At 39.1% G+C, this 19,451-nt stretch overlaps 1 protein-coding gene across 1 annotated transcript in view; it reads left to right on the top strand.

The window, feature by feature from the left end:
• Positions 1 to 804: 804 nt before the first annotated feature.
• The window catches only part of LOC119661715 (TPR-containing protein DDB_G0280363), a 145,105-nt gene continuing 126,458 nt past the window's right edge, over positions 805 to 19,451 (top strand). Inside the window, exon 1 of the mRNA XM_038071169.1 lies at positions 805 to 1,635. Coding sequence (XP_037927097.1) covers positions 1,597 to 1,635 — 39 coding nt within the window. The 5' untranslated portion in view covers positions 805 to 1,596. The remainder of the gene's footprint in view (positions 1,636 to 19,451) is intronic.

Below are 19,451 nucleotides of genomic sequence, written 5' to 3' on the forward strand. Positions count from 1 at the left end.
AAGATATCAGATGAGCCTTGTTTACGCGAGAAAGATTATCCAGCGTTCAATTTGTGTAGATTGATACTTCGGGCGTAAGTACGAAGAAAAGGCTAACGGATGTCTCTATTTTCGCCCCTTGGGAAGATACTTACCAAAATTCACAACTTTTCATGGTACAGGACTACCTCCGACTGACAAATAATGAAACCCACCAGTAATTGTCTTCTTTCATTAACCTAAAGCCTATATCAGCAAATATTTGCTGAAGTAAGTGGCAAACTTTAATTTCTCCATATCATCTCATAAAAATCTTCTTATATGTAAATTGAAAGAATTAATAGTTTGGCAGATTTGGTTTGCGCTGGTTAGTTCATTTTTGTTCTATTTCCTGCAAATATCTAACAAACGACAGACAAAATAGTGCAAATATCAGAAATAATCCCATCTTATAAGGTCTTGAAAGTCGATCTGTTTATCTGCATGTCAACCCATGGAAAATAGTTTATATGCAAATAATTCAACTTTCCAAGTAGCGTTGAGTTCTCCATGTTGAATCGACTTCCAAGACCACGAGTGTACCATCTCAAGATAAGATACATATTGGCTAGGTCTCCAGCGGTGCCCGCTGACTGCCGCAAGACCGCTAAGAAAGTGAATGCAAAGAGGGAGCCCACCAGCCCAAATGAAGTGGCATTTCTTCGTCTTAGCCTCTACCTTGTAACTTCTTGCAAGTTATGAGGTACATGCACGATCCACGATTGTGGAGTCTGAGTACGGTGGCAGGGTTTGTGGTGTGCCAAAGTATTTTGAGGAAGATGGTAAAGTCTGTTAGCGGATGCCCATCGTCAAAGAAATCAGTAGACCACAGGCTAGTCTATTAGTAACACGCGTTTTCGGAATTCTCAAAGCGCCCAAGACTTGCTTCGTGCGGCAAGCACTGCTTATAAACTTTAGTGAGTGAAAACGGTCAGAGGATTTGGTGCTCCGCGTAAGGAGCGTGAGGATGCAAAAGGAGCATCGAAACGAGATCATCTCGAAATGAAACGTCTGGTTGCCTCTGGTACTCATTAGCCTACTCATATGGGATACTCAAGAGTGAAATTAAGGAAGAAGTGGTCTCATCTGTGCTGTTTGCCGTCGCTAATGATCTGCGCGGAAGTTTGACTATCAAGAAAGTTTTCGCAGTGTTCAATGGCACTTTTGGTTTTTGTGTCTTCAACGTCTTCGACATCTAATCACTAGCGGACATATTTTTGTCATTTTCTCGTGAATGAATATCGGAAGTTTTGTTTTTACATCTGTTCGTCTATTTGAGGAAATTGTCTTGGTTAATGTTTCGGGCTACAGTGGACACAATTTTCACTGTGACATACATTTAAAGTGCGGATTTTTTCTTCATCTATTTATGATTAAGTGAAACTTTATTGTCATCAAAAGATAGAAGAAAAGAAGATTGTTTTAACGACATCGGAAATTGTTATCGGTGTTTAATATTATTGTTTCCTGGTTGGCATTATTTCGAGTGGTTTTGTGAGAATTTTCTGTTGGAGTTAGTTTCGCAAGAAACTCAAATCAATTTGAAATTATTTTGTACCTCTTCGTTGCGACCGGTGGATGTCGATTGGAATATTCAAGATGAGGATATCAATAATGGTAAGTACAGTTTGCCAGCCAGAAAATTTTAGAATGTTTAATTTCTGCTCCGAGGTGAATAACGTTGCGTATCACTTTTAAAGACTGTTTATCCTTTGAAGAAACTCAGCAACTATTGGTGAATAAAATGAAACTACCCTTGGCACCAGACTAAATAGACTGCCCATTATTGGGATAAGGGAGATAGTCTAGATAGATAAACGGCAGGTTTTTAATTTCTCACTCTCTCATCACTGAAATGATAGTGTCAAGGCTTCCTTCCCATATCCGTTTTTAAATAAGGAGTAGTAGTAGACTTTTCGGCGACAATTTTGAGGGTATATATTGTGCTAGAACACACTCATTATAGTATTTTCATTTTGATTTTTGTACGGTAGTACTACTTTCTAGATTAGCTTATTATTATTCTGTTAAGGGAAAGTCGCACCGCGTCCTTGAAGAACTATTGTACCCCTTTTAGTGGTTATAGTGTACCTATTGATTATAGTATCTCAAGCAGGCCTGTAACCGTTAGGAACTTTAGTATGTTCCCGACTTCCAGATCTTTCAACTTTGCATCTGGTATTAAGTGTTCTCCTAGATGTCTTGACCTACTTTGCACAAGTGCCCCACACTGTCCCAGGACGTGTATAGAGGTTTCGTCCTCCTCCTCACAAAACCTGCAGGCAGTGTCCGTAGATATCCCTAGCTTCCCTAGGTGATAGTTCAGCCGACAATGACCAGTGAGAATTCCCACTATGATTCGGAGGTTCTTTTTGGTGAGGTTTAAGCAATCGTTTGTTCGCATGGGTTCGTATCCCCCAATAAGCCCCCTGGACTGCTCCATCCCTCCTTAATGGTGGAATTTCTAACGTGAAGGGATGAGGTTAAGGGTTACTACTACTACTGCTTTTATTGTCCGTCTCTTCTGCCACCTGAAAAACGTTTTTTTCGTAATAAGGTACAATATTTAGCATTTACGAGAAGAAGAAGAAGTGTGCTGGTTGTTCACAAAAGGGATAGATACCCAAATTTAAACTGATGATTTCAAAGGAGAGTATTTTGGCCCCTTTTAGTTAGCTGAGTAAGGGAAGCATCTACTAAAATATTAGTTCCTACATTGGCATTTTTTCAACCTAGCATACGTACTACTTCATGCATTACTACAGAAGTAATATATTCGCTCTTGACAGCCATTTAATAGACTTTCATAAAATCCTATCTCTCGGCAAAATATATTTTTGTCGGTTACCCCAATGAAGGTCCAAATCAAATTAAGTTGTTTGCCAGCGATGGTTGGGGGTGAAATACTTTAAATTACAAGGAATAAAGCCTAATATACACCGTTGGGAATTTAGAAACATAAACATGATATAGTTCTTCTAATAGGATGTTAATAATAAACTGGGGAACCACATTGCTGGTATGATATGTTGTTGGAGAGTCAATCTCCTATAATTGATTCGAACCATCTAGGTACTTGTATACCGCTTTGCTAATCAGGTAAAAAAACGGACCATACTTTTGTCACATCTGATTTCAACGTCAGTATTTGAAGAGTCAATATGCTTGAAAATCATGCAAAATTCTTGCACAAAAAGGACTTCTTACGTGGATTGGATGAGCATGTCCCTTTGATCTCCGGTACAGATAAAGTCATTGCCAAATATTCTCGTTACACACCACGGTTGAATGGGAGCTTTCGAAAAGAGCTGTCCACGTAAGTAGCCAAAAAAGTGTAAAACATCATCGTGTAAGTCGGATTTGGCAAATGAGAGGAGAACGACAAGGGCGCCCCTCAGCCGAGCTCTTAAGTCTGATTCAGGCGCTGGCTGGAATTGATACAAAAAGATCTAAAGATCTAAAGCATAAGGTCGGCTAAACGATCACCATGGAGACGCTTTGGAAAAAAATGAACTCTTTTGAGGCAACCTCAAAGCAAAAGTGGATCCTTTCCAAAGCACGTAACCATCAGCTGGCCTATGTACGTTTACAGAGGGGGAGATGCACAGAAAGCGATGAAAAAATTGCAAATCATTTGCCTGAAGTGCACTCGCCAGGCAGCATCAAATCTCATCTTGGGGGATTTGAAGATTGGATTCTGACATACAAAATACTATCACTGGAACGAATGAAATGGGCATTTAACTCATTCCATAGATACAAGTCTGTGAGTCTCTTCATGGCTAAAATAACGAATAATAAGAATATATGTCTATCTGTACAACTCCAATTCTGCACTGACTTTTAAAAAACAATTTTTTTTTTTTTTGAAATTTATGATTTTATCATGGCTTGAATCGAATCAACAACATTCGAAATAAATTTCGATTGTTATTAACCCCGCTGCGCCACAGCATTATTCCTTTTCTAGTAATAGAAACAATGGAGGCTCTGGCTCTACACATCCGGGATATATACCGTGTTTCCCTAGCAAACGCTTATATTCCAACTAACTGATCTGATGTGAAGGTAATATTTATTCACAAACACAGACGCAAAATTTCCGACCTATCAGTCTAACTTTCTTTCTGCCACACTTCTGGACTTTTAGATCGGTTCATAAGGGATACACATATCCCTAGGTAGTCACTTTACTGTAGGTAACATGCCTATCAGAAACGCGATATCCGATAAAGAATATGCGCATTCATGGACGTCGAAGGCCCCATTTCCGGCGATTTTTAACGCTATAAAACAGGATTGAATCAGTTGGATTCTTCACATGCTAGAGTGGAAAAAGATATACAAATTTGTCGGACACAAGTCTACTGAGGCAGTATGCCTTTGGCATTGCCCACAGGGAGGGATTCTCTTTCCTCTGTTATGGCTCCTGATAATGGACACCTTGCTATGACTCCTCGAGGACGCAAACGTCTTTGCACAAGCATTTGAGGATGATCTAGCTGTAATAATTATTCGCAAGTTTTCTGGCACTGTATGTGACCACTTGAACAATATGTAATCCACAGTTGCTACCTCCATAACAAACGCACGGCGAACGCTAGGAGGATCTGACTAGTTATGTCATTAGGAATGTCATGTGGGGCAACTAAAAGCTAACTAGCAGGAGCGGAAATCCAGCTGGTATAAACCTTCAAATATTTAGTAATATATTCTCACTCCAAGCTAACATGGAAGTACCATATCCAAGGACAATACCAACTCCAATCCTGCAGATTGCTCTGGTGTTGCATGACTGTGATAGGTAAGACCTGGCGACTTTCACCAAAACGAATTTATTTTCTGTATATATCCACAATAGAACCAATTTTGATGCATGCATCGTCGGTAAGGTTTTCTTCAACGAAGAGTCTGCGTATTCGCTGTTTCTGGAGAAAGCCTGCGAACGCTATAGGCGAGAGACCGTTGACTAGGCGATCTCCAGGGATAGTGCAATAAGCTTAACACAGGTCTGAGTGCTTGAAGCTGCGGCTAGCCCCACGTAACGAAACTTAACTATGGTTTAATATAATAATAATGTAGTAAAGTATCATATAAACTATGAGTAACCGCAACGATTTACGTGTATTAAGGCAACATACGAAAAGAAGCACTTTGTGGATGCCTTCCACTACTTGAAAAAGTAAACAGGAGACATGTGTAGTGCCCGCGGCTTTGGAAAATGGCATGAAATGAGTCTCACGCGCGGGACGGCCAAAATTGCAAATGTGTCAGAATTAAAAATAATAGTATCAGCCCTATCATTGAGCTGGATAGTCACTCCTGCTCTAGGATGTTCACCCAGTTTGGAAATTTGTGGTTGAACATTTGAGATGCCTGAAATAAACCCTTCCTATCAGGCTACGAGGAGTTAGGGTATGTCCTCAAATCTGAAAATTTCGTTTGCAGTTGTTCTTGCAGTAGTAGTTTAATAGACATGCTATAGATGTCTATAATATACGGCTCACAGAGCAAATATTCCGTTCAGCTGCACCTATTATCGAATTTTGCTGGCCAAACTGGCTGTCTTATCTTTAGACTGTCACCAGCTGTACTGTGTAATCATCGGTTGCATGCGTCACCAATGTGCATTATACATCAGCCAATTTTAAGCAAAGAGTGCTCAAAGGTTACAGCTGCTCCTCTACCACAAAGCAATTGCACATCGGCAACAGCGTGAAAGTGACAGTAAAGAATATAAATGTTTACTATCTCAAAGGAAATTAGTGTAACTGATTGAAGCAAGGAAGCAAATAAAGGTATTACACTTGAGAAGAGTGTGCGAAAAACTAGGGTTAAGGGAAACAGAAACCCCCGTCAACGAATGGGGCGCACATAGCCCATGGTCACCGATATTTTCACACTTTATTATGCATAACATTTTAGGTTTTTTTCAGCGATATTTTTACTAGTCCACACCATACTGTAGCTGTATTCTAAGTAGACTGTAGCTTGACTGTTAGGGTCCTACCACCTTCTTTTCTCCTATATCCAACTTGTTGCAACCCACTCCCTCTCACCTTGTTCAATAGTCTAATCAACAATCTTACAACTCACCCTACCTCTCTGGAAGCACCAACATAAACTCCAATCAAAGTAGAATAATTCAACTTTCCTTCATCCAAAGTCCAGTAGTCCAGTAATTCACGCTTGGTCTCATTTCACTATCCCATTAGTTTTTTAGAGACCCGCTTTCAACTCGGTTATTTGCAATATTTCTTGTTATGGAAGTTTTAATTTGTATGGTGGACAATAAGCATTGCACATGTTCAACATTCTTGGTGTAGTGTATGCGTCATGGGATGTACAAACATACAAAACCATCTAGGCGTAATCGATACACGAGCCAGTTAACTATCCCGTACCTAATCTGTATGTATGCTATTACATTCTGTGCTATCTAGAAACTCGATTTGTTTCTTCTCTATGTAGTTTTCTAGGTGCAACCCCATATCGAACACGGTTATACTTATTTTGATCCAAAACAACATCTTCATTTCCATGATCGTAGGGCATCCTTTATTTTCTGTGATATTCGGCCAGCACTCAGAACCACAGAGGGTGATACATAACTTAAGACGTCTTTTCAACGGTCACGAAATGGACAATTGCCTTCAAGGAATTATCTATTATTCAATTACAGAATATAGATAAGATGGAACATCAAAAATAGCTCAAGAAAATTTGTCCCCCTCGAAAACTTGTCAAACTTCGATGCTATGAATATCTTTAAAAGGCACGGGTAATTCCAAAGAGATAGAATCCCATTGGAATAGGTAGAGGAGTTGGATAGCTAGATTCGCATAAAGTAAAATTAGAAATAATTTAATCTATTCAAAACTCCGATATCAATTAGCGGCTTGCTCTACATATTATATTTTATACTCACATTTTCCCAATTCTTATAGTCTTTGCTATTATTCACTTCAAAACTTTTCAGATGCAATTATACCTGCATAAATAAATATGCTACACTCTTTACCTCATCCTATATTTATATAAACGGAACTAAATATCGCGAACCACTTAAACGAAACGAAACGAAAATTCCAACTCACGAAGTGCTGAAAACGTGATATCTCAGATTCAAATGAGAAAAAGTCGAAACTAAACTATCGCGATAAGAAAATACATTTCGAACCACATTTTTATTTTTGCAAATAAGGCAGAAAAAGAGATAATCTAAGTTAATATTTCGCGAAACTTTTAATATCTTAAAACAATATTCCATCTAATGCATATTAAAATTTCTTTTATCGATATTATCATGGCATGTTTTTGCCTCAAATATTTGCATAACAAAAGCGCATTGAATATTAAATCATTACTGCATCTTTTATTTTCCATAATTATTGGTATCATTCATCTTTAACTCTTTTGGATATGAACATTAACTTTATTCGTACCAGTGAAAATATTTTAGCACAGATATGTTACACGAGTGGTGTTCAAAAGTTTGCAGATACATATATCTGATATATGTACATAAATAAACAATCGAACAATTATAAAAAAGGTAAAAAACTTATAGTTTCTACTATCTAGGTGTACAATAACTTAAACATATTTACTGAATATTAATTGTGAATTGTGAGCCTCATCTATTTTTAACTTAAGAAGAGAAAGTATCTGATAATTTGATAATTGTGTATAAGCACAGCACGTAACCACGCAAAACTTACGAGGAAATGTGTAATGACGCAGCACGACTCCTCTTCAAAAGTTATCTTGGCAGTATGCAAAACAGGCATACTATTATTGCACCGGGCATGTGCAGGAGTTACACCACATAGGTGGGTGAGAAAGAATCCCAAAAGAAGTGCGAGGACCCTCCGCAGCTTCAAACGATTCGCATAAAATACAAGAATTACTCGTCCGGAGCTATGTACTTCACCTTGGAACTTTGGATTTTCTTGCTGGGCAAAAATTGCCACCCTTTGCATGTTTAATGCTAATAACACGGAAGTAGGGAGATTGCGACAAAGTGGGTTGCACTTTACATAAAAATTGCCTAATATTCTATTGTTATTTGCGAATTTTAGGAGCAGGGGGGGGGGAGGGAGGATGCATCGCTTGAGATTATTGATTCATGCGCCGTCAGGATCATCCACGCCTGGGAGGGCATAATACGTCATCTCCTACGACAAGACTCCTAGGCGACCTGTTTCCTGTCAACTCCACCAGGAGGAGATGAAGATCAACTGTCCAACGAGGACTGACCAACCCCTATGCAAGTTGACCATCCCGGCGGTAGCGCAGAGAAATCAACAGTACTCATAGTGCGACACAACTAATCTGCTCGTCTTCTTGTTAGAGATTAAAAGAAGACATCAATGTCGGAGCTGTGGATCGAAGGAGGACGAACCATCAAAGCATTCCAAAGCAAATATTACAATTTATTCAATTCAATATTATTCTCTATTACTTAGAGCATGAATTCTCGCCTGGGAAAAATTTGCATCCGGACTTGAGTTCCAGTAATCTGCAGCATCTGGAGCAGGTTTCAATGGGTTTGAAGGTGAAGGTTTATATCGCCTCGGCTTACAGGGCTCACGGGCTATAAGCTCCGGCAGAAAACTACTTCATACATACGTATGAGTGTCAGACACGTTTCCCCCGATAAAAGTGAACTCATAGGAAAGGTAGTCCTGTGGACTGTAAGATGCGGTCTCGACATAAATCTAACCAAAATGGAGCTGATGCGATTCACCACCAAGGCGAGGAAGAGGATACCCGAATTCCACCTACCGCGACTAAATCAACAAAGATTGGCACTTTCCTGGAATGTAAAGTATCTGGGTGTGATCCTGAATCCTAAGTTGAAATGGAGACTCAACATAGAATTGAGGGTTAAGAAGGCCTGTGTAGCCTTCTACAACTGCAAAAGGCCCATTAAAGGAATGGGATCTTCGGCTGACGATGGTGCTCTGGATGGACACGACTGTGGTAACGTATGGTTCTATTATATTATGGCAAGCACTGAAAAAAGTACAGTAGAACCAAGCATAGCAGAGATTAAAAGAATCGTGTGTGTGGGTGCTACCGGGGCTCTGCAGCCCTGGCGGGCCAATGTCCTCAATGTACTCCTTCATCTTCTCTTCCGGAAGCTCCACATTAAATACAATGTAGTGTACAGTGCTGCCAGACTACGTGAGTGCAGATGTTGGACCTCGAATCCTTAGGCCACTGTAACATCCTAGAGGAAGTACCCCGGGAACTCTGGATGCTCCCAATGAACCACATCACACGCGAACCGAGCTTTACCAGGAATTTTGCTGCGGATTTTCCAACTAGGGCAGAGTGGAGGCCCGCAGAGGTGTTTCAAAGTGATGACATAGTGCGGAGTCAGTGCGCGGATTTTTTTTTGATACACATACACTGATTTGTACCGTTCCCTAGGAATCACCCGTGTGTTACAAACGGAAGGACTGGTGACCAATCTTTAGTACTGGTTAGTACTTCAATTAGGCTAGAAATTACAGGCGAGCGCTGTGTGGCACAGTTGTAGTTTACTGTTGTGATCTTGAATGAAGTATTCTTACATACTAGGCCTAGATCCTACTTGGATTCTTGCGCTAACGATTATTATTATCAGTTTTATTAAGACTTTTGCATATCCTAATTGGGATATAAGTTTAGACAGGAGTCATTAATGTAAATAAAGCTAGAGGAGGTCAAGTATTTAAAAACCCCGACTCATGTTGCAAAAGCTGATCTTCTTCTTTTTCTTCAGCCTTTGTCCCGTTCACAAGCGGGGTCGGCTCGTCGTGATCGGCTTCGCCATTTGGCTCTATCGAATGCCTGATCTGGGTGCAATCTCGAGGCTTTTTGATATTTTGAGATAACTCTGATTCCCGTGACTAGTTCTACTTAGTCCTCATGATCATCCTGCATACAGTGTACTACTACAATTGGAATACGAAATTAAGTTTGTCTGTCAGAAGATTCACATGGGTGAAACTATGAAAAGTATTCGGTGCTAACAATAAACTTCGTTTTGGGGAGGCTGGATAGAAAAAGCAACAGCCCCAAATTTGTCCCCGCCATTTTCTTGACTTTAACGCTAATCATTTCGTCCCTTTTTTTAACATCTCTACTACATTATATGTTGAAATTAAATGATAATTATTTTTGAATCATCCTTATTAAATTTGCTTTTGCATCTATGATTGATTCTCAGGTTTGCCAATTTTCTAATCTCTCCAGTCTTAGGACTGGAACGAACGTTAAATATTGAAAATCAAAGAGAGTAAATTAGTTTTTAATTCGCATGATTTGCTAAGACACTGTAACCGGCAGGGGAAATCTCGGTTGGAAGAGAAGTAGCAATGAAAATCTTGGAGTCGTTTCCACCAACAATAAACAAGCTGCGAACATGACGTCGAACGTCATTCCTAGGCACCATATCGCAAACTCGAATTATTCAAACGGAGACGGGACCCATGATCTCCCACTATTCCTCCAAATGTCCACCTTGGTGCCGACTTACGAAATATTCCTTGTCAGAAGCACAATTCTTCCGAAGCGTAAGCTTGCTGTTTGGGGACCTATTGGATAGGAACAGAAATCATCTACTTATCCTGTCTATAAAGGCTTACGTGGTACCGTAATATTATAACATTCTATCTTTCTATTCTGCCCTTATCAACTAATCCTCCATACGTCTGATCCAGTTGTGGCAATCTTACTCTTTTGAATTAAAACTCACTAAGGCAGAAGGATCACTCCCTGTTGTTAAAATTCTATATATAATATGGTTGTTATTTACCCCTTGGGGTATAGCGCGTCAACCACATCTACGCAACATCGTCCTCGGTTACCTGAAATGTGACCTATCCACTGTCACTTTCGCCTCCCCATCACAATGCGTACGAGTGTCAGGCCTGTGCACCGACCAAGTTCTTTATTCGAAATGTTGGAGTCTTCGAGTGACAGTGGGGGTCATTTTCTATGTTCTATCTCATAGAGCCATACAGCAGGAGCCATACATACAGGAACACCAATAGGAAACAGTCTCAACTTGATCTTCGCGGTAAGATCACTGCATTTTCAGATTTTAGACAGGGCAGTGAAAGCGAATCTAGCGCTGTCAGTGCATCAGGCGACATTCTGTTCGGTGCCACCGTCGGAAGAAACTACGCTTTCCAGATATACCAATTTGTCGACGACTTTGATGCTCTGGCCATTGATGCAAAAGGGAGAATGCGACTGCATCAAACTGAAGACTTTGGTTTTATTGGTATTTATATTTAGTCCAACTCTACTGGCCTCTTTTTCCATTTGGCCCAGGTTCATGACCTGGTAAGAGAGCAACAAATGTTATGAGTGCAATCAGGGTGTTTCAAGAAGGAGGTCTTCACCCATTGAACTCCTCTACGTTCTCTGCACAGAGCAACATGGAGATTGCCACCAATAAGAAGAAAAAATAATATCGATGGCAAGATGCAACCCTGGAGAGAACCACTTTCGGCCTCAAGTTACTCTAAGATTTTATCTCAGTAAAGCGTGCGACATTTAGCACCATCATAAGTCGCTCTGATAGTAAATAAATATTAGTTTTTTCTCCTGCGTAGAGCACTCCTCCTATTGAAAGCCCTCTCGAAATCTATAAAGAGCAGGTGAAGCAAAAATATGAAGTGCACACACTGTCCCGGAATGATCCGTAAGATGTTAATCTAGTCAATGCAACCGAATACAGAGGTGAAACCAACCTGCTCTCAGTCGATTAAGCTCACGAGATGTTCTTTGATGCGGCTTTTCTTTTGGTATTGCTTTAGACGGGAAGCAAGTAGATACCCTCCAATTACTACACCCAAAATGGATCCTCCTCTTTGGAGAAGAATAGTGATAAAACGTTTCCTCCCACTCTACATCTACTGATGTTCGCTGATGTGAATTTGACCGTTAGCGTCTTTCACAGGGCCATTGAAACTTTATGCGATCACATGCAAGTTCTTTCGTTATGCGGTGTGTACTTATGAAATCATAACATTCTGCGCAGTAATAAATTTCCTTTTGACACGACGCACACTACATTGAACTTCTCGGGATTTACTCATCAATATTCTCAGGCGAGCAGCTCAATGTGTGCCGTCCAATCAGCAAGGTAGCTCTCCCATTGTCGAGCAAAAGCGGGATAATACTCGAAGAAATGATTGCAATGTCACCTTTAGAGAGCCTCTGCTGAATTGCTCGTAGAAAGCCTCCTCCATTATATCGGAAGTCCCCGTTGGTTTACCGCACTGTACAATTGTGATATCGGAAACAACCCGACAACGGATTCGCGTCTGCTATTCCTGGTCTTTCCAGAGTACAAAAGCACGTTGCCGTTAGTGTGGCAAAAGGGAGAGGAGTTTCATCACTTCGGTTAATCCCAGAATGTTTCAATGCTATTGCTGGAATTTCCGGTCGAAGTGGCGAAAGCGAAGACCTCGATGTCATTGTCGAAGGGCTTGTGTATATTCCATAGTTCTCTTTCGATGGCCAAAAGTCTTGGGCGTGAGGTCAGTCTCTACCCGAAAAGTTGTGGACGTTTCAATAGCAGTAAATTTTGGAAATTTTTAGGTGGTCAGTCTACTAACTATCTATCTCTTTTAGTCACCTTTTACGATAAGCAGGGGAAGACTTTGAATGTATTCTTAAGCATGAAATTATAAGATAAAACACTGTTCAAATCCGCCTTTCAGGGCTCTTCCTATCTTTTGACGGAGCACGTTCATATGCTTTTCAATAGCACTACAGTTGATTGGTTTTAAGAACTCTAAAAGGCTGAAAATGGTTGGATCTAGGAGGCTGGAGAATCATTGTTAAATAAATTCTGACTTAAAGGAATAATTTAGAAGTCGGATTCAAAAGGACCGACGCCTTTATGAATATTATCGAGAGATCCAGAAAATGGCCCCACACTTACAATGCCAGATTATACTACTATCTAAGGGTCCTGAAATAGTTGGTAAGGTGCAAGTGTCCTTAGTGAAAAGACTCGACTATGAGACAAAACTTAGTATAAATAATTTAACTCTGAGCCGAATTGCTTTCTTCGTAAAGTGTAACCTAACCGTCCTTTCCCTAGTAGATGTCAAATATTTAAATTTTTAAAGAAGATAAGGAGCGAATCCCCAATCTATGGATAAATGATGAAAAGCTTTTAAAGGCTCCTTTACTCAGAAAAAGGAAGCTAGTGTAAATTGGATGACGCGTCCTCGCTCTCCTAAGGGATATTCTGATGTTTATTGCATCATTGACTTGCTTGGATATGTATACTTTTAGAGTGCCTTAAAAGGCTCCAAGCTTCAATTCTACCACTAAATAGATTCGTAGTTCAGGGACTAGGAAGATTCGGTTCTGTTCGGTGCTGCCCCTCTAGCTCCGTGGTACGTTTAAAACGGTAAAGAGTTAATATTTCCAGAATCTTCTAAAGGAAAATAGAAATACCAACTTTTGTTGGAAGAAAATAACAAATAAGAGAACTTGATGAAAATCAATGTCAGCTAGTATTTTATGGCACAACATTTTCGATCTTTCCAAAAAGCCAGTTGCACTTCTTTTTTCACCTTTCGGTATACCTTTTGAGATCTATCAAGATTGGATTCCTGCGCGTTAGTATTGCTATAAGTAAACTGGGATTGTATGCGGATAAGGTCAACGTCTTAATGCAAGGTGCGTTCCTGGAGGTATCGTGCAGGAATTAGATGGTCGTTGCCTATAGCTCATTGCTTTTCTCTATCGGGGCTAACAATCGAAATTATTTTTTAGTGTTATGGATTATTATTCTTTTAAGAGTTTTGGAAATTTGTTCTATTGAATCGTTGACCGACTTTATTGGTTTCACCCAAATATATCTTTATGAGTAAACCCAGAATGGTCTTTCGTTAATTTCATTCAGCAAACATTCCAAAAGAATTTTGCATAGTTCGCCATCATCTTGGATGCCTTAACCTCGGTTGTAAGATTTCATCATCTACATTTGAAAACAGTCACCTATTTTTAGAACCAGTTGGAGCCTAAAAATTTCCTGAAGGTGCCATATCGGCTAGTAAACAAAAACTATTACATATTTAGCATATTTATTAGTATTCTTTCCATGCTTACACTGATAGAAAGTAGTCTTTCGGTTGACATCATGGTTAACATGAATTTGGCCATTTATTTCATTTTCAATATTGTCTCCAACTTTTTCTGTCAAAATGCTTCTCAGGTCCAATTCGCGCCCGGAACACCATTAACGATCTAAACAGAAATTTATGTGAAAGTTTTCTAAGTCAATTCCGTGAACGTGATCTTGAGTATTGTAAAGAGACAAACGTAAGACAATCTTTCTGAAAAGACAAGATCGGTTGAGTAGAAAAGATGGAAACGTTTCATCGGCAAAAAGCACAAGCTTATTTCAAATGTAACAACAATGAACGATAATTAGCATAAAGAGTAAGGCGGAGTATGTACTCATCTATATCTTTTTACTGGTATAAGTCGTATTTCGCGTAAACATGCATAAACGTAACAATATCTTTGAATGTTTTAGCTACACATGACTGTCTTTCTGCGCAGTATCAACGACTCTTTCTAAAGTTGCTGGTTTTAGGAAGGACTAGCTGGCTTAGCATGACAATTAGGGCTACTGTATTTTTCTAAGCAGATAAGATATTTTTAGTCATTGCCATATGCAGGCCTTCCACAAAACATTCATATTCTAGTTTTGATGGTATGTTTTGATTATGTTACTTGCATAGATGCTTGTCGTAGATTACCTTTTCATGCCTGTACCCTAAGTTAGTGTATTGATTGTAGATCAAAAATAGCTTCACACTGGGAGATCAAATGCTAATTTATGGTCGGTTGAACAGCAATGTATTCAGAATATAAAAATTACTCCCCCATGGGGCCAAAAGACCCTTTAAGATCAAGGTCGTAAATTGGCATGGGCATATGATTGACCTTCAGTCGGAAGGTCGTGGTGTATAATGTGGTTCGTGCTTCCTTCAAATTCCCAACTAATGGGTAAGAGATGACATGAACTTTCTAGCGATCCAACTCTCCATTGTTGGGAAGGTAGCACCAATTCATACCCAAAAAAATCGTTTTTATTCTAACCATAGATAATATACTTAAGTAAATTTTTAGCCTAAAACTTGGAGAAGAAATACAGTAATCTGACTTGCAGGTACCGGTTCCGTTCAAATCTTCTCAAGTGCTCTCAGCCTCTGGTTCACAATTAAAACGCGATAGACAAATGAGTAAAATAGTCTTTTTCAAACTCATTAACATAAATTGAATTTATGTTTTTGTTTGCAGGGTGGGACACAGTATCAGTGGTAAAAAAATAGTTTTTGTATTATTCAATGAGTTCTTTGGACAGTTATTGGCAATTGAGCCGTTCTCGATTATGGGTCTATCAGTTATTTTTAGAAAGTTTCCGGGAGTTTTCTTTTACTACGATGGGAATAGTTGCAGTTGTGTCGTATCTGCTGAAGTTAAGCCTAGGTTTTTACAATTGATATTTAAGTGGAAGGGTTATGTTGGTTGTCACATATACCATATTATAAGGTGCGTTTCATAATTATATGGTCACTTTAAAAATCATTTTTTTTCTAAAATGGAAAACTGTAGGGTAATATAATATTCAACAAAGATGATTACGAGGAAGAAATGAAAGAAATATATTCTTGATAAAGTTTGTAAATTAAGGCTACTTTTTTAATTCAATTTTACTTACTTCACCCTTGTTTCAAATTTGTAAGATCACATACATTTCTTTATTATTAACTTAACTATGTAGTAACAAGAGTTGAAAAAAGAAAACTAAAAATAATTACAGAATTACATCACCTTGAGAGCTACACACCCTTTCGATGCGGTTTCTCATACTTCTTAGAAGGTTTTAAATCAAATTTTCGTCAATTTTCTGCCATTCATCCTGTAGCGCCCTTATGAGCTCTTTAACCGTATTGCCAATTATCTTTATAAACCCGCTGTCTAATTATAATCTAAAGGTTCTCAATTGAATTCAAATCCGGAGAGCATGCTGGCCACTCCATAATTTTGTTTGATTTTGACAAAAACCAAACTTTTGTTTCGCGGCTGACATAAATTCGTGCGTTTTCCTGTTGAAAAGTCCATAGTGGGTAACCATTTTCATCTAAAAATGACACTAGGTTGTTTTTGGACCTGAATGTAATCGTTACTTTTCATTCGAGATGTAACGACTTGCAGTGAAGGGCATCCATTTGCATAAAATGCACCCCATCACGCTACCACCGCCGAAGTTTCGCTTCGTAAAACAAAGCTGTTCCTTTCTGGCGTCATGCCAGTAGCCACGAAAACTGTCGGGCCCATCCAGATTGCATTTTTTTCATCGGAGAATATGACCTGAAAAATCTTTGTTGCGCAACAACCGGTATCCGGTCTAGGCCTGCCTTAATAAGGAACTCCAGACATCCCGGTTTTGTGAAACATTCACATCTGCTAAGCAACACAAGCGTGTTGAATTGCTGGCATTACGCACAATTTGCCATTCGATTCGCTCATCAAGATGTCTTTTACGTCCAGAGCACTTTGTTATACCATATCCACTAGGACTTTTCAAAAAGTTTTGAACAACGGACAGACTACGCTCAATTTGCCGTGAAATTTCTCTCATACTGACTCCATTTTCCTTCAAACACACTATTTTGGCTTTTTCGAAGTCAGTAGTTTAGTTTTCAGTTAATGCAACTTAATGCCGGACCGGTCCAAATGGAGGTCCGGCATTAAGTTGATGCGGACTTAGGACCCTACAATTCTCAAAAAAAATATTTTCAGCTCTGACCACGCTCTGGTCAATAGGACGGATTTGCGCTCAATATACTCATATACTCAATATAGTCATGTTGCGTTCTGCGAATTATATAAAGGAGCACTTAATATCTGCGAACCGCTTCAGTCACACCCAAACCGCAAAGCCGTCATCACCTAACATTTTTCTAAAGTTTGGGTGCTAAGTCCTAAACGAGGGGTCCGTGGACCAAAAAAAAGATAGTAAGTTGCTCTCCATTTGATCCGGTCCGGCATTAAGTTGATGGGGACTTAGGAAAATACAATTCTCAAAAAAAAAAAAAATAAGAAAATAATTTTTCAATCTTATTTTTTCTTCATTTTCTACCGCTATCTATTTAGAGCTAAAATGATAGTGAACCGCTATTAAGATTTTCGGTTAAGCACCTTAGTATGGAATGAACAAAACTGAGTGTATCCTGTAAAATGATGGAACAATATTCAGTGTTTAATGTTATAATGAACAAACATTTTGCTTTTTGTTTAGTTTCGTTCATTTCCGGTTTTTATTATGGGTATATGTTTCGACGCAGCTCATTGTGATTCGACGCCACACGCTTCGACGCGAGCACTTCTCAATGCTGCTCGTTTCTATGTCGGATAACAATTTTTCAGTGACTAGTTTTCAATACTTTACTGAAAACAAAACCTGTTAAGCGAAAGCCTACCTACCTACTTGGGGCAAGCCAAACGGCTAGTCAACACTCAGGTCAAGGAACATTTAAAGGAAGCTAAGCTAATAAAATCAAAGAACGAACAATATCAAATCGCACTGGTCAAACGAAAACAACTAAGATAGGAGAATACAATTTTGAGATCGTTGAAAATTTCTCCTATCTAGGGTTGAAAATCACAACCGATAACAGCTATGACGATGCAATCCGCGCATGGTTGTTGGCTGTCAGCAGAGCCTATTTCAGTTTACCGAAACTCTTTTGCTCGAAACGTCTCACCAAGGGTCAAAGCTCTTACTGTACAAGACAATGATCTTACCAGTCCTCATGTATTCCTCGGAGACTTGGGTTCTTAGCAACAAGAATTGCGAACTCTTAGCCGCGTTCAAGAGAAGAATTCTCCGGAAAATTGCTGGCTCCCTACACGATGACTGTTTGGTTGTAGATAAAATCCGGCTCAACAAGTGGCGGTGGCCGGGCTACCAAATCCGTATGGATGAGGATAATCCAGCGTGGAAAGTCTAGAAGGAAAAAGAGGACGAGAAGGTAACGGTGCTCAAAGATGACAAACGCAACTAACTAGACCCGTGTGAGAGTTTCTTCATTGAAAAACGAGCCTCAAGAGCACGGTAAGAATACAGATATGGGTAACGCGCGCTCATATTTGTATTCACTGATATCATAGAGGGGATATGTAGGATGTAATTATGGCGTAATCCTTAAGATAATTAGATTAAAATAGTTTGGATATATTTAGATTAAGGACATTTCTGGGTTTATTCCGTTGCAGAAGGCAACAAGTGGCTGCCGAAATACGTATTCGTATATTATAAGAACCTCATTGACTTAAATGGAAATTGCCATTTCTTTGTTTATTTTTTTTTTTTTTGCATGAATTCAGTAAATGCAAACACGCCAAACGCAACACGCCTACTCTAGCCAACGTTGTTTCTTCCAGCCTTTTAATCGTTTCTTAGCCCCTCAACTCCAATCTTGGCAAATCAGTTCTCGTCAACGCAAATTATATGTCCACATCATTAAGCTCGCCTCTCTCGTAACTTTTCCACAATCGGTATGGCCCCATATCAATCGGTATAACCGTTTCTGAGAAAAGTGCATGTGACCGACAGTAAGTAAACCGATTTTAATTCAATTTTGTTCCCAGCAAAACCTTAAAAACGAAAGGTAATTTTTTGGCACCTCGTTAAATTTGTTTTTTGCTAATTTGGAATTTTTCCAAAGCTTCTTTAAGGTAGTTTACGAACTGTAAAAATATGTCATCAGAATTTCATTGAATAGACTTTGAGGTATGGTGGAAAATTAAAATGTGATCATTAACAAGAACATTTTAACTGACAATTAGTCTGCTATGTTATAGCTGGTCCATAAATCTTTATTTTCTTCAAAAAAGCCATGTAAAGCCAATTGTTGCTTCTTGGCTTCAATTCTCGCCCTTTTGGGGAAATCACTCGCGCAATCGATATAAACTTGACATTATTAACGCTGTAATTTCCAAATGACTTGAGAAATCACTTTTCCCAAATATTCTGCACTACATCTGGATACAATTGACGCCAACAAAATCGATTTCTCGGCCCCGACACGTGGGATGATGCCCTTAAGGAATACAAAGAGAGTGAAAGACTTGAACGAAAAGACCACGAAACACTTTTACCACTATTACATACATGCATTCTAGATTCCACCATGAACTATTGAATCAAGCAATCCGAAATGTTGAAATTTTGAGATATAAATTGTTGAATATCTAATCTTTTCAGCGCAGATATAGTTCATACATCAAACATTGCCCTAAAACCAATCACAGTTGGATTGTTATACACTCGTCATTGCACGGATGGTTCTAACAATTCTTGCTTTCTATTTTCAGATTGAACCTTCATTTCGCGC

This window comes from Hermetia illucens, chromosome 1 (genome assembly GCF_905115235.1).
Source record: "Hermetia illucens chromosome 1, iHerIll2.2.curated.20191125, whole genome shotgun sequence".
NCBI classification, from domain to species: Eukaryota; Metazoa; Arthropoda; class Insecta; order Diptera; family Stratiomyidae; genus Hermetia; species Hermetia illucens.